The following is a 27,250-nucleotide window of genomic DNA, read 5'->3' as shown; positions in this document are numbered from 1 at the left end:
TTCTACCCAGATGGGAAGATAGTCTGGATGTCTGAGGGTACTAGGTACCAATCAACAGTTGAAGAATGGTCTGAATTGATAAATGCTCCAAAAGAGAATGAGGATGACTTGGATGTCTATGCCAAGAAGAAGAAAGACCACAACTCTATGGCTCATATGTACAGAGAGATCCCAGATGCTGCACTAGAGACACATAAGTTTGGATCTGTACATTATCTGTTGTCAGGATTGCCTACAATCAACTGGATCTTAAGGCACACTTTGCTGCCCGAGTTAGGTGATCACAAGATGATCAGAGGCCATGTAATCAACTTGCTACATATATTTGATGTGCCTCAGAAATTCAAAGTCATGAGCCTGATTGTGGAAACAATCAAAAGGACTGCTGCTGATCAGAAGAGGAGTTGTGGGTATGCCCCACACATTTAGGAGCTTATAAACTTCAAGATGGGCACTGACACATATCTTTTGGACAAGGAGCACCTGCCCATCTACCCTGATTTCGAGGACAACACCATTGTGATGGATGAAAATGAACCATCATCTGTGCAAGCACAAGAGAAGAAGAAGAAGGCAAGGGCTGAGAAGGCTGCAAAGATGCCAACTGCTGAAGAGGCATCTCAAATTTTCTTGAAGAGCAAGCAAGATCAGCTTGGCTACTTGATTGCCTCCACCTTGAGGATTGAGAAGGGCTTGGCCACCCTAACTCAAAACTAGAAGAGCTTGGAGAGAATCATAGAGCAGAAGTTTTATGCTCTTGATGTCAAAGTTCTTGAGATCCAAACTGCAGTTGAGCAACTTCAGGAGGATGTGAAGGAAAAGAAGGGCAAGTCTACCACTGATGCGTTTGCTAGAGTGCCCAGAGGACAGAGATCTGCTGCAGTGCCTGTTCAAGACACCAGAGCTACATCATATGCACCAGCTACAGCTTCAGTACCTCCAGCTCCAGCACCCACTCCACCAGCTCCAGCTACATCAACAGAAGCCTTCGTCCTTGGAGCCATCTCTACACCATCACATGAAGACCAAGCCTGAGAGTCGTTTAGCACTATGCATTTTTTCATGAACTTTTTGGTAACTTGTTGCCAAAGGGGGAGAAAAATGTATAGATCGTAGGCTTCGAGAGAGAGTGTTGCTTTTGATCTCTCTTGTTTCTTTTGGTGGTTGAACTTTGTTATTTGTGTGCTTGATACTTTATGCCTTTTGTGAGATACTTGGATGATCATGTGTTTGATCATATGCTATGCTACATTAATGCTTGTTGGATGATATTATCTATTATTTCCTCATATGATCATTCACTTTGCTTGGTGATGAGTGCATGTGTTTAATTATTATCATTTTGAGCGCTCCACCAAGATGTATGTGACATCGAAGAGTAACCCATGATCCTAACTCATTGTGCATTCGCAGTCCAAAGCAAATTTCAAATAATGCACAAATTTAGGGGGAGCTCTTACTTTTCACATACTTCTCAAAGTGATGATGTTTTTCAATCTTACTATCATTTGTCGAATCTTTGATCTATATGTTGTCATCAATTACCAAAAAGCGGGAGATTGAAAGTGCAACTATCCCTAGGTGGTTTTGGTAATTCCTAACAACATATAGCTCATTGAGCTAATGCCATTTCAAGATAAATATTTCAGGAAAGCACAATGATTGGCATGGCATGGATGAGAAAAGTGGATCCCTCAAAATGCTAAGGACAAAAGGATTGGCTCAAGCTCAAAGCAGAAGAGTCTACATTTTCTGTTTTAGTGATCCAAGATCACATTGAGTCTATAGGAAAAGGCAATACTATCAAGAGAGGATGAGGTGTTGCTTAATGGCTTGCTTTCTCAAAATGTTTAGTGATATGCTCCAAAGCCCTCAACTACTTTCTCACATCCACATATGACCTAAACCAAAAGTCCAACTCAGCCCCACTGATTCTTTCTATCCGGCGCCACCGAGTTCAGATGTCATAGCCACTGCCACAAACTCTAGGAAAATCGGTCTCACCGAGATGGGATTGTAATATCTTTGTTTCGCTTCGTAACGTTTCGGTCAAACTGACATGAGCGATCGGTCCCACCGAGACTGCAAAGCAAACTCTCTGTTTCCCTTTCGTAACATTCCGGTCTCACCGAGATGGGCGAATCGGTCCCACCGAGTTTGCCTGACCAACTCTCTGGTTAGCTTATTACCAAAATCGGTCCCACCGAGTTTGTGTAATTGGTCTCACCGAGATTACGTTATGCCCTAACCCTAACCATATCGGTCCTACCGAGTTGCATGTCGGTCCCACCGAAAATCCTAACGGTCACATTATTTGCTAAATCGGTCTGACCGAGTTTGACGATTCGGTCCCACCGAGATTTGCAAGTTGTGTGTAACGGTTAGAATTTCTGTGGAGGCTATATATACTCCTCCACCCACTCTTCATTCGTGGAGAGAGCCATCAGAACATGCCTACACTTCCAACATACATTTTCTGAGAGAGAACCACCTACACTTGTGTTGAGACCAAGATATTCCATTCCTACCATATGAATCTTGATCTCTAGCCCTTCCCCAAGTTGCTTTCCACTCAAATCTTCTTTCCACCAAATTCATATCCTGTGAGAGAGAGTTGAGTGTTGGGGAGACTATCATTTGAAGCACAAGAGCAAGGAGTTCATCATCAACACACCATATGTTACTTCTTGGAGAGTGGTGTCTCCTAGATTGGCTAGGTGTCACTTGGGAGCCTCCGACAAGATTGTGGAGTTAAACCAAGGAGTTTGTAAGGGTAAGGAGATCGCCTACTTCGTGAAGATCTACCCTAGTGAGGCAAGTCCTTCGTGGGCGATGACCATGGTGGGATAGACAAGGTTGCTTCTTCGTGGACCCTTCGTGGGTGGAGCCTTCCGTGGACTCGCGCAGTCGTTACCCTTCGTGGGTTGAAGTCTCCATCAACGTGGATGTACGATAGCACCACCTATCGGAACCACGACAAAAACATCCGTGTCTCCTATTGCATTTGCACTCTCCAAACCCTTCCCTTTACATTCTTGCAAGTTGCATGCTTTAATTTCCGCTGTTCATATACTTTTTGCATGCTTGCTTGAATTGTGTTAAGATTGCTTGACTTGTGCTAAGTTGCTAAAATCTGTCAAGAACTTAAATTAGGAAAAGGCTAGATTTTTATTTGGTCAAGTGGTCTAATCACCCCCCCCCCTAGACATACTTTCGATCCTACACCAAAGCATTTATTCCTGCATAGAATAATGGCTACAATTGATAGACACACACAAAAAAATTGTTTATCTTCTGTTTCTTTTAGGAGAAACAGCTAGTACGTTAACGACCTCACCTATGTTTCTACTTTCCTTTTTGTCCTTTTTAACACAGTACAGACGCAAGCGCTCATACATATACGCATGCGCTCACTCCTACTCACATCCTACCCCTATGAGCACCTTCGAGAGATTGAGCCGGCGTATCATCTTGAGATTTATGAAGTCATTATAGGTGTCCCTTCATCGATGGGGACGCCTCCTCCCACTGAAAGCGCATCGCCGAAAATTCTGAAATAAATCCAGGAATTATGCGAGCACCGGGGCTTAATCCTCTGGTGGGCTGAGAATACCACTGTCCCTCTAACCATTCAACCATAAGTTGGTTCGCTACTATTAGAGTATATCTTCGGTTTGTATATTTGGTAGTTCAAATTGTACTCTATCTCTACTATCCTTGGCCCCCAAGTTTTGTAACTTATATAAACAGCCCTTTGAGGCCCTAATACATATTCAGAATTCAATACTCTTCATGGTATCCGTCGCCTAGGTTATCCCCTCTTCATGGCCTCTCCGCCGGCCCCTCCACCTCTCCCGGTGTGGCCTCTCTTTACCGCGGCCGAGTTCAACGCCGCTAGATCGCCTTCTGCCTCCTCTTCCTCCTCCAACCCTAGTTCCCTTACCCACCAGCAATATGCCCTTCCGCCACCACCAATCTCTCTAGCAGATACAATTGCCGATGTTGCGCCGTTCATACCCATCTCGCTTGATCTGGCTGCCCACAATTACTACCATTGGCGCCATCTCTTCCACATCCACCTTGGTCGCTGCGGTCTACGCCACCATATTCATCCATCCTCTGTACCGCAGCCTGCCAATCCTCGTTGGGTGAAGGACGATCTTACGATCATCCAATGGATTTATACTCGGATCTCCACCGAGCTTTTCAATCTTGTCTCCAACGACGACGCCACTGCAGCCGATCTTTGGGCCGCCCTCCAACAACTGTTTCAAGACGACTCCGACGCCCGCATCAACGCTATTCACACCGAGCTCCGCACCATCACCCAAGGAGACTCCCCGGTCACCGTCTTCTGCCAGCGGATCAAGTCGATCGGTGATGAACTCCGGCAACTTGGTGATCACGTCGACGACCACGTTCTTATAAACGCTCTTCTCGTTGGTCTTGGCGAGCAATTCGAGAAACAGGTGGCCTTCATCCCCATGTTGCGGCCCTACCCGTCCTTCGGCTAGGTTCGCTCTCTCCTTCAGCTCGAGGCTCAGAATCAAGCTCGCAAGGCCACTCGTCCGCAAGTGTTTCACGCCACCACCAAGTCTTCGGCGCCAGCTCCATGCACTCCGTCGGCGGCCCCTGTCCAGCCGCCTCCAGGCTGGCGCCCGAGCCCTAACTACCGCGGGAAGAATCCCGTCTACCGGCCACCCCAGCCTCGCTCGGCCAGCTCCTCGGCATCATCATCGTCTACACCGGCATCTACTCCAATGACATCTACTCCAACGGCATGGCACCAGCAGCAAGATCCCTGGACCGGGCTGGTTCAGGCGTGGCCCATGCCTTGGTCTGCTCCGTCTCCTTACGGCGCTCCTCCAGCATACACGGGCGCCTGGAGCCCGGGCCATCGTCCTGCCACCGGTTCACCTGGTCTCCTTGGACCCCGACCGCCGGCTCACGTCTACACCGCCACTACTACACCGACCACGCCCGGCGCCCCCATGATTCCACCCGGCTACGCCCTGGTTCCCTATGCGCCTGGTGCTCCTTCGGCTCCGTCACCGTACGCATACGGGCAGCATGCACCAATGAACATGCCTGCTCCCTCTTCTACGTCAACGTCGCCAAGCTGGGATCAGGCTGCTTTTATCGCCGCCATGAACAATTTCACCCTCAACAATGAAGGTACGGATTGGATTTTCGATTCTGGTGCATCTACGCATATGTCTTCAACTCTGAATTTTTTGTCAGCTTGTTTCCCTTCTTCTTTTTCTTCCATTACCATTGGTGATGGTTCTACTATTCCTGTTTCTTGCACCGGTGATTCTTACATCCCCTATTCTTCCAAAAAAATTCTCTTACATAATATTCTTGTAGTTCCATCCTTAATTACTAATCTTATCTCCGTTCGTCAGTTTACCATTGATAATCAAGTTATTGTGGCCTTTGACCCTTTTGGTTTATCTGTGAAGGATCTGACAACGGGGGAGGTTCTAGCTCGGTACAATAGCACCGGTGATCTTTATCCACTTCATGGCGCCCCCACTTCCACTCCTCGCGCCATGCTTGCATTAGTTCATCTATGGCATCGTCGGCTTGGCCATCCTAATAAAGCTACATTGTCATCATTGTTACAGGAATTTAGTATCCCTAGTTCTAGTGTCCCTCATGATTCCTCTCTTTGTAATGCCTATCAATGTGGCAAACATGTTAGATTACCTTTTGGTACATCCTCTACTATTAGTACTTTTCCTTTTGAATTGCTACATTGTGATCTATGGACATCTCCAATTCCTAGTGTTTCTGGTTACAAATACTATCTTGTAATTCTTGATGATTATTCCCATTATGTTTGGACCTTTCCTCTCCGAGCCAAGTCCGATGTACACCCAATTTTTCTCAATTTTCGTCAGTATGTTCTCACCCACTTTGGTCTTCCCATACGCTTTATTCAATGTGACAATGGACGTGAATTTGATAATACTCGCAATCGCACTTTCTTTCTTTCTCACGGCATCCTTCTTCGCTTTTCTTGCCCCTATACATCTCCTCAAAATGGAAAAGCAGAACGATCTCTTCGTTCCATCAATGATATTCTTCGCACCTTGCTTATTCAAGCTTCTCTTCCTCCCCGTTTTTGGGTTGAAGCATTACGCACTGCCACACTTCTTCTCAATATTAGACCAACTAAAACATGTCCTCTCTACACTCCCTTTCAATCCCTCTTTCTTTCCCATCCCGACTATCTTTCTCTTCGCGTTTTTGTTTGTCTCTGTTTTCCCAACATCACTTCTACAACTTCTCATAAGCTAGAACCTCGCTCTTTACCCTGCATTTATCTTGGTCTCTCCGATGATCATAAGGGCTCTCGCTGCTTTGATCCCTCCTCCGGTCGTGTCATTATTTCTCGTCATGTCGTCTTTGACGAATATACTTTTCCCTACGCTGCCACACAAACATCCTCTACCACCCAACCTTCCTCTGTTCGTTCTTCATCTCCTCTCCTCCCTCGTCTAGCTCCTACCCCTATTGTCCCGGAGCAACAATCACCACCACAACAGCCTTCCACACCGCCCACTTCTCCTTCACCACAGCCTTCCACGCCCACCATTCCTCCTTTGACAGCAGCTTCCTCTCCTCCCACGCCTATATCCCCAATTACTGCCTCTCCATCCTCCACTTCTTCCTCCACACCGCCTCTTCCATCTAAAGCCGTTCCTATCATACCTCCAGTCAATGATCATGTCATGTGCACTCGTGGTAAGCGTGGCTTTCACCTCCCTACACGACGTCTTAACCTCACTGCCGTTCCCACTATCTCCCCTATTCCTACATCTTATAAACGTGCTCTTCTCGATCCTCTTTGGCACTCTGCTATGCGTGATGAGTTTCATGCTCTTCTGGAAAATAACACCTGGACTCCCGTTCCCAAACCACCTGGTGTCAATGTTGTTTCCGGCAAATGGGTTTTCCGTCACAAATTTCATGCTGATGGTACTCTCGCTCGTTATAAAGCTCGTTGGGTTTGTCGTGGGTTTTCTCAGCAACACGGTGTTGATTTTGATGAGACATTTTCTCCAGTTGTAAAACCTAGTAACATTCGTGTTGTTCTCAGTCTCGCTGTCTCCTCATCTTGGCCGATCCATCAGTTAGATGTTAAAAATGCCTTTCTCCATGGCACTCTCAATGAAACTATCTATTGTCAACAACCTTCGGGTTTTGAGAATTCCTCTTCTCCTGATTTTGTTTGTCTTCTTCACAAATCTCTGTACGGTCTTAAACAAGCCCCTCATGCTTGGTTTCATCGCTTCACCACCTTTATTCACACAATAGGTTTTACCGCATCTAAATCTGGTTCATCTCTCTTCATTTTTCATTCCTCCTCCCATACTGCCTATCTTCTCTTATATGTTGATGACATAATTCTCACTGCCTCTTCTGCTTCCTTTTTACAACACGTTATATCTTCTCTTAATCGTGAATTTTCCATGACTGATCTCGGTCCTCTTCATCACTTTCTTGGGATCACTATTTCCCGCACTTCATCTACACTCTTTCTATATCAATGTCAGTACATTCTTGATTTACTCTCTCGTGCAGGGATGACTGACTGTCAACCTTGTCGTACGCCGGTCGACGTTGGTACTAAGCTGTCGGCCCACGGTGAAACCTTTTCTGATCCTACTCTATATCGCAGTATCACTGGTGCTCTCCAGTATGCCACCCTCACTCGCCCTGATATATCTTATTCTGTTCAACAAGCCTGCTTATATATGCATGATCCTCGTGTTCCTCATTATTCTCATGTCAAGAGAATACTTCGGTATCTCAAAGGCACCATTGATCATGGTCTTCTGCTTAATTCTTCCTCTCCAACAAGCTTGACAGTTTATTCTGATGCAGACTGGGCGGGTTGCCCAGATACTCGACGATCTACATCCGGCTTTTGTGTTTATTTGGGTGACAATCTTGCTTCTTGGTCTTCCAAAAGGCAGGTTACAGTTTCCAGATCGTCTGCAGAAGCTGAATACAGGTCTGTTGCTCATTCTGTGGCCGAGGCGGTGTGGCTCCGTCAGCTTTTGGTTGAGCTTCATCGACCAATCGAGCGTGCAACTATTGTGTATTGCGACAATATTTCTGCAGTCTACATGGCGTCCAATCCTGTTCAGCATCGACGCACCAAGCACATCGAGATTGATATTCATTTTGTTCGTGAAAAAGTGGCTCTTGGCGAGGTCCGTGTGCTTCATGTTCCTACCACTGCGCAATTTGCTGATATTTTCACCAAGGGGCTCCCTACTGCAGCATTCACTGGCATTCGATCCAGTCTCAACATTGTTACACCGGATGTTGACACTGCGGGGGGGTATTAGAGTATATCTTCAGTTTGTATATTTGGTAGTTCAAATTGTACTCTATCTCTACTATCCTTGGCCCCCAAGTTTTGTAACTTATATAAACAGCCCTTTGAGGCCCTAATACATTCAGAATTCAATACTCTTCAGCTACTTTTCTTTTTGTCGGGGTGTTATGGTAAGGACCGAAGGTTTTGCAAAATAAATCCTCATTTTTGTAATGGAAATAAACATGAAAATTGAAAACCTATAGGTGTTTATATCTCGGCTTCTGCGTCATGAGCAGTAAACATGCCACACTCTCTCTCTCTCTCTCTCTCTCTCTCAGAGGATGCACGCTCATTCTCATTCGTTTAAAAAACATCCTAATGAGTGAACCAATATTAGAGAGGAAGCACGTGGACACCAAATATTTAAGTGACCAACTATGTGTAAGTTGACTTGATTATTTTCTCTGTAAGTCACTTTTCTGGGTCACAAGATCTCAATCCAACGGTCAAGATCGTGCCATTGTTCATTTTCTTTCTCCCGCGCCACGCACTTCCCTGCCCTATCCGCCTACCTTTGCCACTCACGCCCAATGGTGCTACCGTTCGACCTCGCGACCCCGCCCTCCTTCACCTCCCCCACCGCGGTTGCTGCCGCCACCACCACCATCCCTCTAAACCGGCTCACCAACCGATTTTTCCGGCGAGCCTGCACCCCGAACCATCACCTTCTTGCTCGCCTCCGGCGGCCACAACTTGTTCCTGGTCATGGCCTTGCCGGTGTCCTTGGGCCTTGATACCGCTCGCCCCGGCGGCCACAGTGTTGCGCCTTGAATCGAGTTATGCAAAGAAATTTTTCACTCCGCTTACATATGACCAACATGAATATTTAATTATTTCACTTGTTGAGGAAAAAATATTTCACTTGTTATTTCTGACAAGAGGTCCAACGTAAATTACAATGCGCGTTATAAAGCGCACATGCATACATATGGCAACCCTCTCATGTAAATCACCAACCAGAGAAAACAAAAGGCAAAAGAGAAGACAGCAGGCGTAGGAGAGTCAACGAGTGAACGGCACCAAAAAATCGCACCTTAATTACCTGAAGAAGTCGATAACTGGAGAATTAACTAACTGCTAATCAGTAGCCCTTGGAGACGGCGGCGGTGGTGAGCGCCTGCCTGAACTGGTGGATGGCGCAGGGGACGCGGAGGATGCCCTCCTGCTTGTACCCGAACTCTTGCGCCGCCATCTCCAGCAGCACCGTCAGCGAAGGGTGCCGCAGCGTCTCTACCCGCACCACGAACCGCTCGCATTCCTCGTCTCTGTCGCCGTCGCCCACCACCAGCACAGGCACGCACCCGCGTGGCACGCCGCCGCTGCCCTCGCTCACCCGGTCCGAGAAACTCAGCCGCCGGATCAGCTCCCTCATCGTCAGTGGATCGCTGACGAACGTAGGAGATACTAGCTAGTATATATATGTAGCTAGCTGTTAGCTAGAGATTAGATTTCGATCGCTGTGAATTTACATGTGTGTAGTATGTGTTGCTTGGCGTTGGCTTGGGGCTCTCCTTTTATAGGCGATGGAATGTTTGATTGGATCATGAGTACTCCAGAGCATGTGGTTACTGATTAGAGAGAGAGAGAGAGAAAGAGAGAGAACGTTTACTGTTCTGTGGTGGCGTTGCAGTCGTTGCAGTCAACCTCCACTGGCTTCAAACATGTTGGCTATCATATCTTCAGTCTCTTTGAAAAATATGACCATGGAATTTAGTTAGCTGCCCCTACAAGCATTTGGCTAGCTAGCTAATTAGACTCGGCTGGTCGGCCTGCTAGAATTTTAAAAGTTGAAACAGCTCGTGCATGTGGGATGTAAATGACGCAATAAACAGGGGCGTAAGTCCCCTTTAGTTATCTTCAGTTAGCTCGATAGTTAATTTTCTCAGAAAAAAGTTGTATTGAACTGTTAGACTGATAAGTGGGCTTAAACGGGTCCGTTTACATCCCTACGTGCATGGGCATGAATGTTTTTACAGAGCGAAATGAACATGTAGCAGCGGAGATTTGCTTCTTGAAATAAACATTAATTAATGTGTATACTCCTTCTGTTCCTAATTATGAGATGTTTTAGATATTTTGATGTGGACTTAATACAGATCAAAATGGATGAACAAAGACACTAAAACATGTCACATACATATGAATCCAAAAAACATCTTATATTTAGGAATAGAGGGAGTAGATGATAGAAAAAAAGTGTGTACCCGCGTGTAGCTCATGCAGAATTTCGTATAAATGTACACATAGCATTGATACATGCATGTACATGCATGGTCCGATTATTTATAGTATCATGTACTCTCTCTGCAAACAAATATGAAGTGTTTTAATGACCAAAACCCTTTTATATTTTTTTTACAAAGGGAGTGCTAATTAATCACGATTGAAGACAATCCGCGCCATATGCCTGCTTACCATGTGGGAGGTGTGAAAGCACAGGAATGCCATCGCCTTTGATGGGGCATCCGTCTGTCTCGCGCGGCTTCTGGACCGGATTCGGAGCGAAGGCGAGGTATGGAGGCAGGCGGGCATACTTCGAGGGGAGCTCACAGTGGCATTCACGGCGACGCCGGAGCGGGCAGCTAGCGAGTAGTCAGATTAGCACTTAGGCGGACAAACGCGGAGCGCATTGTAATCAAGCGTTGTAACATAGCCGTGGATGGCTCTTCCCCTTTCTCCTTTAATATATGCATGATACGCACACTCGTGCGTATTCGAGAGAAAAAAAACAATTGAAGATTAAGAAAATTTCCTTTCTAAATGTTGACAAGACCAGTTCGTCGTGGATTAATCAGTTTGAAAGTGAAATCAAACCTAGCTACCACTAGCAGCTACAAGACGGCGCCACAAGCATCTATGTTTGTATTCCGCCCTACAAGATTCTTCTTTTTCTTGGTGCGTGGTTGACTTTGGGGTTTTTAATTAATATACATGCAAAGTGGTATTCTGTGGTGGGCTAGGATTTGAAGTCGTTGATAGCGCTATCGAGTGGGGACCGCGAATGATCTCTATGCGACCAACCAACGAAACTGATCAGCTTAATTTTGCAGGATATTGCACTCTGGGAACTCAGTCGAGGAGTAAATCGGACGAACGTATACATGGCATGTCTTGGTGTAAGCTAATCTGGATCGTGCGGTCCAGATGGTTACAGTTATTTTGAGGGCCAGGATTGGAGATGCCATGTTAACCCCGCGGTAAAGACGGTTACGGATGGTTTGAGAGTTTGATTGTAGATGCCCTGGTAACTCTCAATGAAATTTCTACACCAGGACATGTCATGTACACGTTTGTCCGAAGGCCGGTCTGGACACATTTTTTCACACAAACTGGAGACAAATTAGGGGAGTGGGGGCTTCGTGGGCGTCCGGACCGCTGCCATACCCGGTCCTGACTAACCTGGCCCATCAAAAATCCTTCACCCGTGCCCGTCGCCAGCTGCCAGTATTCACGCCGTTGTACAACGGCCACTTTGTATTGACGCCGGCCCAGAGCGAACACGACCTCTCACTAGCAACGGCATTGATGCGGCGCGCTGGCCAAGAGTGCTGCCAGCAGCCTCCCTCGGTGTCTGTGTTTGTTCAGCACCGAAGAGAAGTTTACTGTCGGGACTGGCGGGATACCTACCATGCCTGTTCAAAACCTGTTTGTCTGTATGTCACATTAAGCAGGCTCGACGGCCAAGGAACCAACTTCGGCGCCGCACATTGACGCACCCGGACGATTGGCCTCACCGGTATCCGCTATTTAAAGGCGACCATGCCCGGCTAACTCCACAACACAACACATCCACTCCACATCCTGCTCCCTTGCACCATATTTGCCATGACCGCGTGAGGGAACACTTTGTGGGAGAGCATGTCATCGGAGATGAAGCACAAGGTGTCCGCCCTAGCGACTGCCTAGTAGAGCTGCCGCGCCTGGAGGATCGAGCACGACATGCCGGCTAGTTCGTCTGGGGTCTCCGACGATGATCCCATGATTGAGACGGGCTCGGTCGACGACATGGCATCGGACCCTGCGCCTATGCTTGCCGGTTGGACCATGGAACAGGCGCATGCGCACTTCGACGCCGCCATGGTGGGGGAGGAGTAGCCTGCATCGACTCCCAACTCGTTGTTTCGGTAGGTGCAAGAGGAGCAGCGGTACAACAAGTTCCTCTTGGAGCAGCACCAGCTAGCGGAGGGCCAAATCTACGGCGAGCACGCAGGCGAGGAGGCCATGGCCGCCATGGTCGCGGCGAACCCGAACTTCATTATGGAGCATCTGGTGCTCTACGAGGCCGCGTGTGCTCACACTCCGCTCCCAACGAAGAGATGGCATAGTCGGATACGGCGCAAAAGCACACACGCAGGCAGCGGTGGCGGCCGAGGATGAGAACGCCGCCATCCAATTTTTGGGGGCGCATGTGGCAGGTGGACAGTGACGGACTATCCACATCCATCATTGACCTCACATCCACCGGCACCGGCGGCGGACAGGTCACGAACTCGTCCGAGGATGGGTAGGACATGGGAGGCGGCATGGCCTTGTGTCCTAAGTGGGCCGATCCGTCTCTCATGTCCTACTCTTCCTCGTCGTAGACTACACCTTTAATTCACAGGTCTTAAACCCCACCGGTGTTCATGAAGACGACGGATGGAGGATGTGGTCGCCGATGCGGAATACAATGAAAGTGGACCATGGGCGCCGCCACAGGATAGGTTTGGGTCTGGCAGCCTTTTTTCGTACTAAAAATTGTTTGAATTGTAATGAATGCGCTCCGGCTTATGTAAAAATCAGCCGGTTTGTATGAATTACGTCTAGTATGTTTAATTCGATTTGAAATGTATACGGGTAGCGTGTAATGGCTGGCTTCCGCATCCATGTCAGCGAATGGATGCGAGAGCAAATTTGCATGTCAGCAATTGGAGATGCCTTCACTCCATCCATCTCACCATCTGGATGGTCCTACGGTGCATGGTGTCGTGCTCGTGTCGTACGCACGTGTACGTCGTCCTCACGGTCGCCCTGCGAAGCTACAGCCGAGCTTCCGATCCATGAGAGCTGAAAGAAACAGTTCGTTTGGACGAGGTACGGCTTCTTGATATTCTCCTTTGGCAGGTTTTACTGGTCCTACTTATGTTGCATACACGTGCTTAATTGCGTTACCGACTGATTGATTGCATGTTAGACAAAGAGTACCCTCTCCATTGGTATGACTATTAAGTGCGTACATCTTGTTGATTTCCTCAAACTAGAGTTGTCCGGGAGCAGCATCACTGACCAGGATCATCCAGCCAACTCTTAGACTAAGTACAACAAAATCTTCCACAATGTCGTCGATGTCCAATGTATTAAAGTATTATTGGCTAGGCAGCGATGCACTAAAAAGTGTTTGGCACGTTGCTCATAATGTGTGTTCCTAGCCTGAAAAAAGTGGGACCCTCACATGCATTGAAAAATCAAATAAGTTATGAACTGCTTACTTACGAGACAATCTTGAGGCTACTTTGCTTTCTTGGGTGGTTCACCAAGAGTAATTGTTTGATGCTTTGTCAGTTTGGCATTGGAGCATAGAATTTTTTTTGTGGCATCGGTTGGGCAACGGAGGACATCGATGCCCAAAGAAAAGGAAATTTGACACCGTTTTTGGTCTACATAGTGAAGTACCTATAGCTTGCTTAGAGCATGGTTAATAATATAGCCAAAAATCGGCTATATGGAGTTGTCATATCACTTATAACCAATTTAATAGACATTCATACAATAATTAGTCATACTAGTATGTTTATACCATTAATATATAACCCACCTGTTTCTCTCACAAAGGTTATTGGGTCTCGTGTTATATTCGGCTGTAAGTTTGTAGCCCATTTCTCTTCTATCTCCTTCAACTAGGCACAATTCTGATGTGGCATCTCTTATAGCCCACGTATGTCACTTTATTGTACTTGCTCTTACATGACAACGTCCATGTGAAGAAAAGAGACATAAACAAATGAGAAGAATGAACTCTCATGAAAGAACCTAAGTATATGTGTACTTCTCTAGACAAATACAATTAATGCAAAGAAAGACAAAGAGAGATGCTTATAGCCTGGGAGCCGGATGTTTGATCTATGGGTGTATACACCCTATACGTAAAAATAGTTAGTAATTAAATAAAAATTCTAAAAATATTTTTGAAATAAACTTGACCTTCCATTGTACTTGTGAAAAATATTCACAAAAAGAAAACCCCCTAGACTTCTTTGCAAAAATAGGGCCAAAATAGTGTCAATAGTGACCCTATAATAGCAAATAAATTTTGTTACTTTTTGCCCCGAAGTCAACGTTGAGTTTTTTTCGTGAAAATTTATATACTAGTGCAATAGAAAGTCAGGTTTATTGTAAAAAAAATTATGAACTATTTTGACTGTTTCATAATTATTAATTTTTGTTTCCCCGTATAGGTATAGATACAGCCAAGAACTAAGAGGTATTTCCCTAACAGCCTGCCACTATATGAGTGACTACAGTGGATGCCTATAGATACCATGGCAGCTCCATATAGCCATCAACTGGTTGTATTACTATGCTTACATCTCTTTTGACGATAAAATTTGTGCTGAGTCTAGCTTTAGTCGTACGGTATATCTTTACGTGATAGCAGTACAAAGTTTTGTAGCTAGTGCTCGGGTGAAAAGGGGTCACGTTTCAAGAGCTAGTCCTAGCTAGATGCACGTGCAGATTTCGCAAGAAAGAAGAAAAAAAAGATGCACGTGCAGAATTTGAATATTGTCCCAGCCGGATTAGCGATTTGCATACCATGTCCATGAGAATGAGAGTTCTAGATCGAGCCTTAGTTAAGCTGCACCTCAAGCTAGCCGGGGGCTCACGTGCCAAAGAAGACGAAAATTGCCGTCTGAAAGGAAAACACTAGAACTAACATTTGATCGCTCGACCGATCAAATAAGCAGATGCACTCTCATCAGGTCGCTGTCGGATTATCGGTACTACGAGACTAGACGTTGACCAGCGGTGTCCTGTATGTGAGAAGCGCATAGGTATCTGAAATCTACCCAAGAGTTTTTTACCAGACAAATCCCCCGTCCCCGCCACTTCTTGTCCAGTGAAAAGATCCTCTTCGGCCGCTCCAGATCAAGCCTTCACCGGTCAGGTAAATGAAGCTGACTTTTACCGGAAAGGTGAATTGATTAGCTACCGACGTCAGGCTAGGACAAGCATGTTTGGCTCTCGGGTGTCCAAGGAGGTGAATCCGTGTAATTCACCATTCTAGAAGCCACGCGAGAACAATGACACATTTAATCAACTCTTTTCAGCAAGACCGGATGCATGCCAATATTGACCGAGACCGGTGAGTGGTGACGCTAGCATTCCCGCTAGATTCTTGATATCTTGGTCCATCGACGACTCGTCGCTCCACGCACGCATGCATGGAAGTGTGTGGAGGAGATAACTGACACCACGCATATATATGTTCCAGGAAAGAATTAGAGGAGGGCCAGGTTTGGTTCAAGTTTTATACTCTCTCTTTAGAAATGCAGTCCTCGGAGATTTCAAAGAAGCGGGTCATTTTTTAGTATAGTTGTAATCTATACGGATGAGGTGTTTTGGCTCTCGGGTGCATCTGCATCCAAGGTGAACAGTAAATTTGTTTAAAAGGGTAAAAAATCAAAACTCCCGAATTTTTTTGTGATGCTACATGCTCATGAGCGTAAAGTCCATGTCAAATTTCGTGGAGTTTAGACATTTCAATAGCTCTCAGCAAAAATACAAATTTTGGAGCTGTAAAAAGTTTACTGTTCACGTACTGTTTTGACTGATTTTGCCTTTTTTTGCCCCGAGCTCATCAAATGTCCGAACAAACTGAAATTTGACATGAACATCGCGCATTGGAACATTTTTCATTAAATTTACTTAGTATTATTTAAAATTTACTTTTCACCGGATGCAGATGAGCCTGAGCACCAAAATGAATATCCATAATCTATACGGGGTTCTCCAAACAATTCATCTGCACTCCGTATTTATCCAGGACGGATCCAGATATCCAGTGGACAATTAGGCTAATCTTAGAAAGGTGCGCATCTAAACTCTACAATCGATGAAACCTATATGATGCGGTGTGCTACTCCCTATATATGATCTAGGACATGGTTGTTGAAAGGATCGAGATGATCCTAGAGTGGGTTGAATAGGGATAACTACAAATTTTACTTCCATAATTAGCGATTTCAGGCTATAAAGAATAAATGTGTGCCTAAACATTGCTATTAATGCAATTAATATGACATTCATGTTTATAAAACATTTATAATTACTCTTGTTTAACAAATAAAATTCATTAATTTAATTAATAATGTTATTTTTATTGGTGATGTGATGGATACATCATTGAAATGGACCGAGACGGTTGTATATAGGTGGTTGAATGGCTGAGATCATTTGGATTTATCTAACTCGTGCTTTTATAGGAAGATCCCCAAATATAATGAGGGGCACATAATCCTAAATCGACTATTCATCCATGGTACGATATTTTCCATGAATAATGCCCCCTACATTATTCTTTTTCTCGGCATCCCTCTCAAATAAACTAACGCTATTATTGCACTACTGGAAAGAGGGAATTTGCCATCAGCCAGCTCTTTGCCATCTGCCAGCTGATGGCAAAGAACGTCTTTGCCATCTGCTTATAAAAAACAGATGGCAAAGAACTGACAGACGGCAAAGAACATGGTTGCCATCAACCAATTCTTTGCCATCTGCTAGTGGATGACAAATAATCTTTGTCATCTGCCAGCAGATGGCAAAGAGGTTGGCAAATCATGTGGCCGTCAAGAGTGCAACGACTTACCAGCCCCACCTCTTTGCCATCTGCCAGCAGACGGCAAAGATTTTGCCATCTGCTGGCAGATGGAAAAGAGATGGGGTTATTTTTTTCCAGGTAAAAAAAACTGTGGGGTTATCCCCTCCCTCTCTCCCCACCCATCCACAGCCCGAATCCACAGCCCCACGTACGCCCCTCGCTCCTTCCTTCCTCACCCGCCGCCGCTCCCTCCCACCTCCTCCTCCTCCTTCTGCGCCCTGCCGCCGCCCTGCTGCTACTCCTCCACCGCCCAGCCCTGCTGCGTCGCGAGCCCCTCCCTCCTCTTCGCGTTCCGGTGGTCGATAGTCAAGGTCAACGAGGAGATGCACGCAGCGGCGGCCATGGACGACTCCATGAGCGGGACCACCGCCGTTGCGGCGCCTGCGGCCGGCGGCGCACTCCACGGGGCTCGGGATGTCCGCGGCGGCGCGGGCTGTGGACCGAGAGGTGGGGCCCTTGATGCGTTCCGCTCGAGGGGCTGGTCGGGCTGGCGCGGGATCTGAGTCACCGTTCATGGATTTCTCGCATCTTGGCTCCTGTTGCTTTGGATCCGGTACGATCTCTCTCTCTCTCTCTCTCTCTCTCTCTCTCTCTCTCTCTCGCTCCGGTAATTTTGCATGCCCTCTTAGTTTTATTTTGTACATCTTCCTGGAGTTTTACTCCATTAAAATTTCATTTGAGCACATGCATTTACTGTATGAGATATTAGTCATGTGTAAACCTTCAGGTAGCTTTGCTGGCACTGTATTGCTGTTATTTTCATAGTGAATAGAATTGGGGACATTGTACATTTTGTGATGTTAACAAGGATCTGAGAATGCATTTCTTAACTAAGTCCTATGATCTGCTTAGTAGTGTGTACAAGATGTTGTGTCCTTTCTCTTACTGTTGGTTGTAGAGGCTGTACCTAAAGGCTAAAAGGATACTGGAGCTTATGAACGTGGAGAAACTCAGAAGGGAAAATATTGCAACTCATCTACAGGTATTGCGGTATGGCATTTACTTCCATAATGACCTTAGTATTCGAGTGTTATGCCTTCCATCCATGATTCATGAGCATTTCATGCAGAGAGAGAGAAACTTTTACAGAATTGGTACCAATATTATCTGCAAAGTGGCCTTCTTATCCTGTATCAAATTAAGAGGGCCAACTTTTGATCAAAGATTTTTTGAAAGATATATTTTTATGCAGTAACCCACTTCAGATGATGGATTACTATTTTTTTAGTATTTACCTTCCTTACATATACATGATTTAGACCATTTATGTATATATTGCCTTCAGCTCATGGTCAAATTCATTTATGTATTTCTTCTACTGGTGAGTGTTACAACTAAACCGGTCAGGGCCTTATTAAAAGTATCTTAGACCTTCCTCTAAATAGACAGTCAAAGCTTTCTTATTAAAAATCTCTACATTTAAGTTTGAAATATTTATGTTGCATCAGCTCACATTATTCTTTTTTGTATAACATGACCCTTTGATTCAGTTATTTGGGTTCATTGCTGAACTTTGTACTGGTTGTTCATTTGTATAGCTTATGGCAAGGTACATATTCTATTTAGCATTCATGTTTACCATTGGTTATGGGTTAAAGTCAGTAAAGATGGCATATTCGCATGTTTGCAAATCACTTTTGCTGTATATAAGCGCCATCAAGGATCAACCTAGACCTGTGGACGTGTGCAAGCTAGATAAGTACGCACATGAACGCTCAGGAGGCGTGCCAATGGCACGCCCCAGCCACTAGTATGTTAGAACCACAACTAAATCTAGGGTACTGCTCGTAATTAAGGATAATTTCTCTAGGTGCATAGAGAGTGAAGGAGCTCCTTTGGTTGCAGTATGTGTGAATCTTTCTTTGCTGAGATCATGTGTATCCAAATAATTTCCAACTCCCAAACATTTGCTCGGTGACGGACTAAAAAAATGTTTGCAGTTATAAGACATAAATGTTTGTTACATTATCATGTAAAAAGCTACATTGCAAACCTATCTTCTTCATATTCAGGCAGTAAATAAACGAAACATTGGAATTGATGGCTATCTAGAAACATACTCCCTCTCTAAACAAATATAAGACCTATTAGATCACTAAGAAAATGAATACTTGATCACTCCCAACTGATATTTCCTTTGAGCTTGATGTTTGTGCGATTCTGGTCCCAACTTGAATTGTTGTTTATGTGTTGAAATATGAAAGCTCTACCGAAAGCACAACACACCAAGTAAATGGTGGTAATACTATTACTCGTTCAAAAAATCCTCCTATAACTAAAATATTTATCTTAGACCCATCCAGCAAACTATGTGTCATGTGTCTTTCATAAAAAGAAATCCAAAGAAATATTGCAGATCAAGTAAGATAATCTATACAATCTCACATCCGAAAAAGACAGTGATTACTATGGGTTGTACATTCAAAATGAAATGTATCTGTTGAAGGGGGTGAGGTATGTCCCATGTTTAGTCATACACATAACCTGTCTTGAACTTCATGGTGGCAATACATTATTTGATGTTATCTCTGCTTATTAATATTCTAAATATTGTATTGGTTCTGGTTATTTCTATTATTAGAAAGTACATATAGCAGTGCCTTTTGGCTATAGCAAGCAGTAAATGAAGTAGCATACCTCTGCTGCATTCAGTACTTTGTTTGTGAAATCGTTTTCAGGTTAGTGAACTGAGATCATACAGTTCAGTCATAAGAATGCATTTTTCCTCGGACAAATTTGTCGCAAATAATCATTAGTTAAATTAGGTTGCTCTTCTGACAAATCAGCAAGAAAGAAAACCCCATGTTTCCCACGGCAGGTGAGAGACAAACAATAACAGGATGGAGGAAAGTAACATATGACAGGAACACAATTTCAGAGTTAATATAATAATCTGATTAGAAGAAAGATGCTACATCAATCAAACCATAAAAAGCATGCCGCTCAACCCTACTGGTTTGCTGGCGGTGGCCGCTGAACATTGTTTTGGTTTTAGAAATGGAACATTTGTGTACCACTAATTTGATCATGTCCTTTAGCCAATGTTAAATGTTGTGAATTTCTGGTTCTAGACCATCCAAGAAGAAAGACTTATATTTGGGAACAGAGGGAGTAGTATTATATGTCTTATCTCTCTAGTACTTGCAAGCATTTTGACGTTCAGGGCTTTTGGTTCCCTTTTAGATATGTGAAAGCCAACCCATGCAACAAATTTCACTGGGAAAAATTACAGTCTCCTGACAAAGTTACAGATGCTTTGTTTAACTTGATGATCCATAAACAAGATATAAATCTGCAGCTCACTAGAATTCAACTTTTTTTGCCTGCTGCTTATTCTCCATGGCATTTTTATGGTTGCATTAGCATGTTCAGAACTGGTTTGACCATCTCATTTATGGTTGTATGCCGTATGTGTATGATTGGTGTGCCCAGAAATCACATGCATGATAGTATAACACAGATCCATTTGAACTAAGACTGGGTGTACCCAGGGCTGGAGCGACTGGGTTAGGGTATAACACAGATCCACTGTTTTTTCCTTATCATCTTGCTATGTTTGTCCAGCTAGAGAATTATGAGATTTTTCATGTCCAACGGAACACAAGCCTTTTTTAAATACATGTTACTTCAGGCACTGCGTTTCAGATCGACACGGCTTTACTCATGTGTTGGGTTGCCAGTTTTGAGCCACTTAATTTACGGGTTGCATTTGTTGCCACTGTTGTTTAATACAAATTATATTATCTGGCTGGCTAGATTTTTATTTGTGTTTGTATCATAGGCTGCAAAAAATTTTGTAGTTGCGATGGCGGCGGCTTCATTTTGTGCTTTGAGGGGCACCTACTACAAATACAACCTTTTGGATCAGGTATGTATCATATGGCTGCTTGTCTCCCAGCACACATGAACTATAGCCTTAATCATGTGTAGTAACCTGTTATGTCCCATTTTGGCGCTGTTGTCGTCCTTGCACCATCGCGCGTGACGTCGGAGACACAGACGAGGTCGAGCAGTCTGTGCCTTCGTGCTCTTCCCTCGGCGTGTGGAGCTGAGGATACGGACGAGGAGACCAAGTAATCTGTGGCATCTTCATCGTCGTCCTCTTGGTGCGCGACGTCCTCTTGGTGCGCGACACTGGAGAGATGGACAAGGAGGCCAAGAGCTGGAAGTGAGGCTATATATGCAGTGCTTTGTTTGATGGGGAACTATCTTAGTGTGCCAGTATGCGCTGTAGTGGTTTGTATTGATAATTCCATGCTAAATTTCTACTCAGTACCAAATGAAACTTGCTACTATTGGTAACATGTGTTGGATACATATGTGTTCATGACTATTGGTAATATGTGTTGAATATGCTATATTGGTCATATAAATATATTTGTGTTTGATTTCTGTGAAAATGAGTTGATATAAGAAAAAACAAAATTAAATGGGGCAATATAGTCACTTTGCCATCTGCTGGAGCTTTGCCATCAGCTGGAAGTTGGCAAAGAGGCCACGCGTCATCTACATGTAAAATTTGGGCTGGCCTATTTAGGCTCTTTGCCATCTGCCAGCTGATGGCAAAGCATGCAGCCTTTGCCATCTGCTGGCAGACGGCAAACAGCCTGCAGCCTTTGCCATCTGCTGGCAGATGGCAAAGTATGCCGTTAGCCACAGGCTCTTTGCCATCAGCCAGCAGACGGCAAAGAAGCCTTTACCTGCAGGGTTTCAGACAAACTGTTTGCCATCTGCTGGCAGATGGCAAAACCTTTGCCATCTGCCATAGCAGATGGCAAAGTGCCAGATTCCAGTAGTGTTGTTGGTGCGGGGAAAATATTCAGTGGTATGGGCATCACATGATACCCTGCTCTTGAACTGTTGTGGTTTTGGTATGTTTCCGGCAATGGCTTGAGTAGGTTTTAAGAACTCTAGGTCAAGGATTTGTTTCAGTTGAGAACATATGAAACTACCTTTATATCTATTTTTTCTAGTTAATTAAGTGGCTATTTCATTGCCTTTTGAAATGAAACTCTATTTTTTATTCAAAAGCTATATATTCTACTAAAGGTTAGGTTGTATATAAGGTTCTTTAACTTTTCTGATAGCAATATTAATTCGCTGGTTTACAGAGTTAATCTCCTATTCACTAATAGAAAACCGAGCATTAGCAGCGGCCACCAGAGGCGGTTATGTCCCCACCTGACATAGCTGCCTCTAAGAATCTAGGAGAGCCAGTTATTCTTATTGTGGAGGCACTAGAATTTCAAAACCACGTGCAATAATCTATGGAGCCGGTTTGAAAATCATAACTGCGTCTAGTTCGAAAGTATTCGAGGCGTATTTTTTCATGGAACCGCTTGTGTGGTCGAGCACCTGTCACTTATACTCACATTTTCCATCATTCTTCCCACTTTTGGTCACCCCCAAATCCCAGATCTCAGGCGCCACCGAGCCTTGAGCACTCATCATGCTGCTCATTATTGCCGTGTGTGGTTGTGCTCGCCATCGTGTTGCGTCTTCATGTGGCCACCACCAATTTGATCCGAGTGAGTAAGGTTAGGGCTCGAAACCCCCAAACATCCTCCTATACCCCCCCCCCCCCCCCCCCCCAATTCCCCACACAAAAATTTTAACCTTAGTGAGATAAACTATTGGTACTCATCGGAGGAGGGAATATAGATGACGCCAAAGAGAAATGCTCGTTGTCGTGAGTACTAGCGGGCAACCCACCATCGGGTCGTCGTCATCCAACTCTAGTCAGTGGCCGCCACGATTAGAGCTATGCAAGGTATTGGGGTGCTCAGCCGCTAATTAATGAACAAGTAGAGGTAAACATATATAGACTTGATAGGAAAGTAGTACATAAGGACTGAGTTAAACATCCTTACCTTGCACCTTCTCGGCCTCCTGCCTCACCCGAAGGGACACCTCCTCGGCTTGAGCGAGCTGGTGTTTGACCTCTTCCAACTCCGAAGAGCTGGGAAAGGGATACGAGGTACAGACCTGCACAGGATATAAAGAAATGGATAAAAACTGCACCCACTAACAGCTTAATTCAATCCTCCTGTTGGTTCCTACTGGACATTCGTGTGTTGGGAAACGTAGCATGCAATTTTAAAAATTTCCTACGCTCAACGTAAGATCTATCTAGGAGATGCATAACAACGAGAGGGGGAGAGTGTGTCCACGTACCCTCGTAGACCGAAAGCGGAAGCGTTTGACAATGCGGTTGATGTAGTCGAACTTCTTCTCGTTCCGACCGATCAAGCACCGAACGTACGACACCTCCGAGTTCTGCACACGTTCAGCTCGATGACATCCTTCGAAATCTTGATCCAGCAAAGTGTCGAGGGGGAGTTCCGTCAGCACGACAGTATGGTGACGGTGATGGTGAAGTGATCCACGCAGGGCTTCACCTAAGCACTACGTGAATATGACCAGAGGTGTAAACTGTGGAGGGGGCGCCGCACACGGCTAGGAATCAATGTTGTGTATTCTAGCGGTGCCCCCCTCATATATATATATATATATATATATATATATATATATATATATATATATATATATATATACATATATATAGGTTGGAAGGGAGGAGAGGTAGCCAAGGGGGCGCCCAAGTAGGAGGAATCCTACTTGGGCGCCTCCCAATTCACCCCCCCCCCTTCAATATTCATCCTGAGGGGGAAGGAGGGAGAAGGGAGGAGAGAAGGAAGGGGGAGGCCAAATCCCTCCCCTTCCTTTCCCTCTTATCCTCTTTCCTTCCCCCATATTTTGGCCTACATGGGGTGCACCAGCCCCCTAGGGGCTGGTCTGTCCCCTTCTTGGCCCATTAAGCCCATGTAGTTGCCGGGAGGATGTCCGGAACCCCTTCCGGTGACCCAATACGTACCCGGTACCCTCGGAACAATTACTATGTCTGAATACTGTCGTCCTATATATGAATCTTTACCTCTCGACCATTTCGAGACTCCTCGTCATGTCCGTGATCTTATCTGGGACTCCTAAAAACATTCGGTCACCAAATCACATAACTCATATAATACACAATCGTCATCGAACATAAAGCGTGCAGCCCTACGGGTTCGAGAACTATGTAGACATGACTGAGAAACATCTCCGGTCAATAACCAACAGCGGAACCTGGATGCTCATATTCATTCCTACATATTCTATGAAGATCTTTATCGGTCGTACCGCAATGACAACATATGTTATTCCCTTTGTCATCGGTATGTTACTTGCCCGAGATTCGATCGTCGGTATCTTCATACCTAGTTCAATCTCATTACTGGCAAGTCTGTTTACTAGTTCTGTAATACATCATCCCACAACTAACTCATTAGTCACATTGCTTGCAAGGCTTATCATCATGTGCATTACCGAGAGGTGATGTTGCTTGAAGCTATGTCAGTTTTTTCCTAAAGAGGAAGGGATGATGCAGCACAGCGGCGGTAGGTATTTCCCTTTGATGAGACCAAGGTTATCGAACCAGTAGGAGAACCAAGCAACACAACGTAAACATTCCCTGCACACAGATAACAAATCCACGCAACCCGACGTGTTAAAGGGGTTGTCAATCCCTTCCGGGGTACAGCGCCTCAAGATAGGAAAAATAACGTGAGATAAATTATAGTAGATTCATAGATTGAACGCCAAATAAAATAAATAGAAATAAAACTCAGCAAGGTATTTTTGTATTTTTGGATTAATACATCTGAATAAAAAGAGCAAATACAATAGATCGCAAAGAAAATATATGAGAAGGAAGACCCGGGGGCCGTAGATTTCACTAGTGGCTTCTCTCGAGAAAAATAGCAAATGGTGGGTAAACAAATTACTTTTGGGCAATTGATAGAACCTCAAATAATTATGACGATATCCAGGCAATGATCATTACATAGGCATCACGTCCAAGATTAGTATACCGACTCCTGCCTGCATCTACTACTATTACTCCACACATCGACCGCTATCCAGCATGCATCTAGTGTATTAAGTTCATGGAAAAACGGAGTAATGCAATAAGAACGATGACATGATGTAGACAAGATCTATCCATGTAGAGATAGACCCCCATCGTTTTATCGTTACTAGCAATGATACATACGTGTCGGTTCCCTTCCTGTCACTGGGATCAAGCACCATAAGATTGAACCCGCTACTGGGCACTGAGGGAGTCCTGGATTAGGGGGTCCTCGGACAGCCGGACTATGTACTTGTGCCGGACTATTGGACTATAAAGATACAAGATTGAACACTTCGTCCCGTGTCCGGGTGGGACTCTCCTTTGCGTGGAAAGAAAGCTTGGCAATTTGGATATGTAGATCTCCTTCTCTGTAACCGACTCTGTGTAACCCTAGCCCCCTCCGGTGTCTATATAAACCGGAGGGTTTAGTCCGTAGGACAAGAACAATCATAATCATAGGCTAGCTTCTAGGGTTTAGACTATACGATCTTGTGGTAGATCAACTCTTGTAATACTCATATCATCAAGATCAATCAAGCAGGAAGTAGGGAAATCGAGAGGGCCCGAACCTGGGTAAATATTGTGTCCTCCGTCTCCTGTTACCATTAGCCTTAGACGCACAGTTCGGGACCCCCTACCCGAGATTCGCCGGTTTTGACACTGACATTGGTGCTTTCATTGAGAGTTCCACTGTGCCGTCACGGTAAGGCTTGATGGACCACCTTGTTATCAAGGACAACATCACCTCCGGAGGAGCCCTGGCTGTAGGCCAAACTCTCCGACTAGGTGGATTCATCATGACCGCCCACTCGGCCGCTGCGCCGATGATGACTTCTCGGGTCATCAAAAACAACCTCCACGTCATCTCGGAATTCACCAAGCAGATGGATCCAATGGAGCTCTCCTCCCTAAACGAGCTCTTGGACAGCATCATCGCCTTGGGAGTCGCTAGGGACTATGATCGGATCGGGCTTAAACCCGACCAAAGGGAGATTAACTCTCCGTCGGTCACCCATCAGATAGAGGTGGTGGAGGAGCAACGCAGCAATTCTTCCTCTATTTTGAGGATGAACTATGTCTGGATCCCCGATCTCTCCAAGCCGGATACTCGTCTACTGGAGGACATGGCCCAATCTCCGAACCTAGAATCGGACAGCGGGCCAGAAAAATTGGGCAACATCCCGGAGCTCGAACTGCCAAGCTGGGAAGCTCTTCTGCCCCTGGGTCTCAGATCGGGTCAGGGTTTGGACTTAAATCTACCCACCCACCCAGATACAAGCGATCTTTCCCACATTAGACAAGAGCCCCAAGAGACAATACATCACTTCTGGGCCAGATTCCTTCTTGTAATGAGCAAGGTCAAGGACTGTCGCGAGAAAGACGCAATCTCATTCCTTTGCAAAAATTGCACGGACAAGGGAATCCTCAACGCCATAAGTCGCCATGACATAGCACACTTTGCTGACTTGGCGGCCATAGTACAGAAGTACTGTGCGATGGAAAGCGTCTGGAAAACCCAAACAAAATTCTGGGATCCTCCGGCTTTCACTAAACCACTCGTCCGAACTAAAAGGGTGCACTCTCGTAAGTCACCCGATCCAATTACAAAGAAACCAAAGCCCACTACAGGGCATGGAACCGTATTGGAAGGATGGCTCAATGGGCCATGCAAAATTCACATCACACCGGATACCATACCAACACACAGCCTTAGAGCATGTTGGATACTACGACAGGTGGCCAAAAGCAGCGAGGATCTCCTCATCAACGATACCGCAGAGCATCATCCCACGGAAAATAACAATACAGTATTGACAGTCTTCGAGACTTTCGCCTCAAATAACAGGCGCAAGCGAGCACTCCGCAACCTCGCCGAAGTCTGCCACATTGCAGCAATAAATCCATGGAACGACACGGCCATAACATTCAATGCAAGTGACGAACCTCAATTCCGAGAAGTCTGAGCACCAGGCGCTTTGGTCCTTAGTCCTATTGTGGACGGCTTCCGGCTTACTAAGGTGCTCATGGACGGCGGCAACGGATTAAACCT

At 45.3% G+C, this 27,250-nt stretch overlaps 1 protein-coding gene across 1 annotated transcript; it reads right to left on the bottom strand.

The window, feature by feature from the left end:
- Positions 1 to 9,253: 9,253 nt before the first annotated feature.
- On the bottom strand, positions 9,254 to 9,846 carry LOC123155899 (auxin-responsive protein SAUR71-like). The gene has a single exon (XM_044574052.1). The coding sequence runs from the start codon at positions 9,765 to 9,767 to the stop codon at positions 9,477 to 9,479; it is 291 nt and encodes a 96-aa protein (XP_044429987.1). The 5' UTR covers positions 9,768 to 9,846; the 3' UTR covers positions 9,254 to 9,476.
- Between the last annotated feature and the right edge of the window lie 17,404 nt (positions 9,847 to 27,250).

Source organism: Triticum aestivum, chromosome 7B (assembly GCF_018294505.1).
Source record: "Triticum aestivum cultivar Chinese Spring chromosome 7B, IWGSC CS RefSeq v2.1, whole genome shotgun sequence".
NCBI lineage: Eukaryota > Viridiplantae > Streptophyta > Magnoliopsida > Poales > Poaceae > Triticum > Triticum aestivum.
This window is presented reverse-complemented; position numbering and strand designations above follow the sequence as displayed.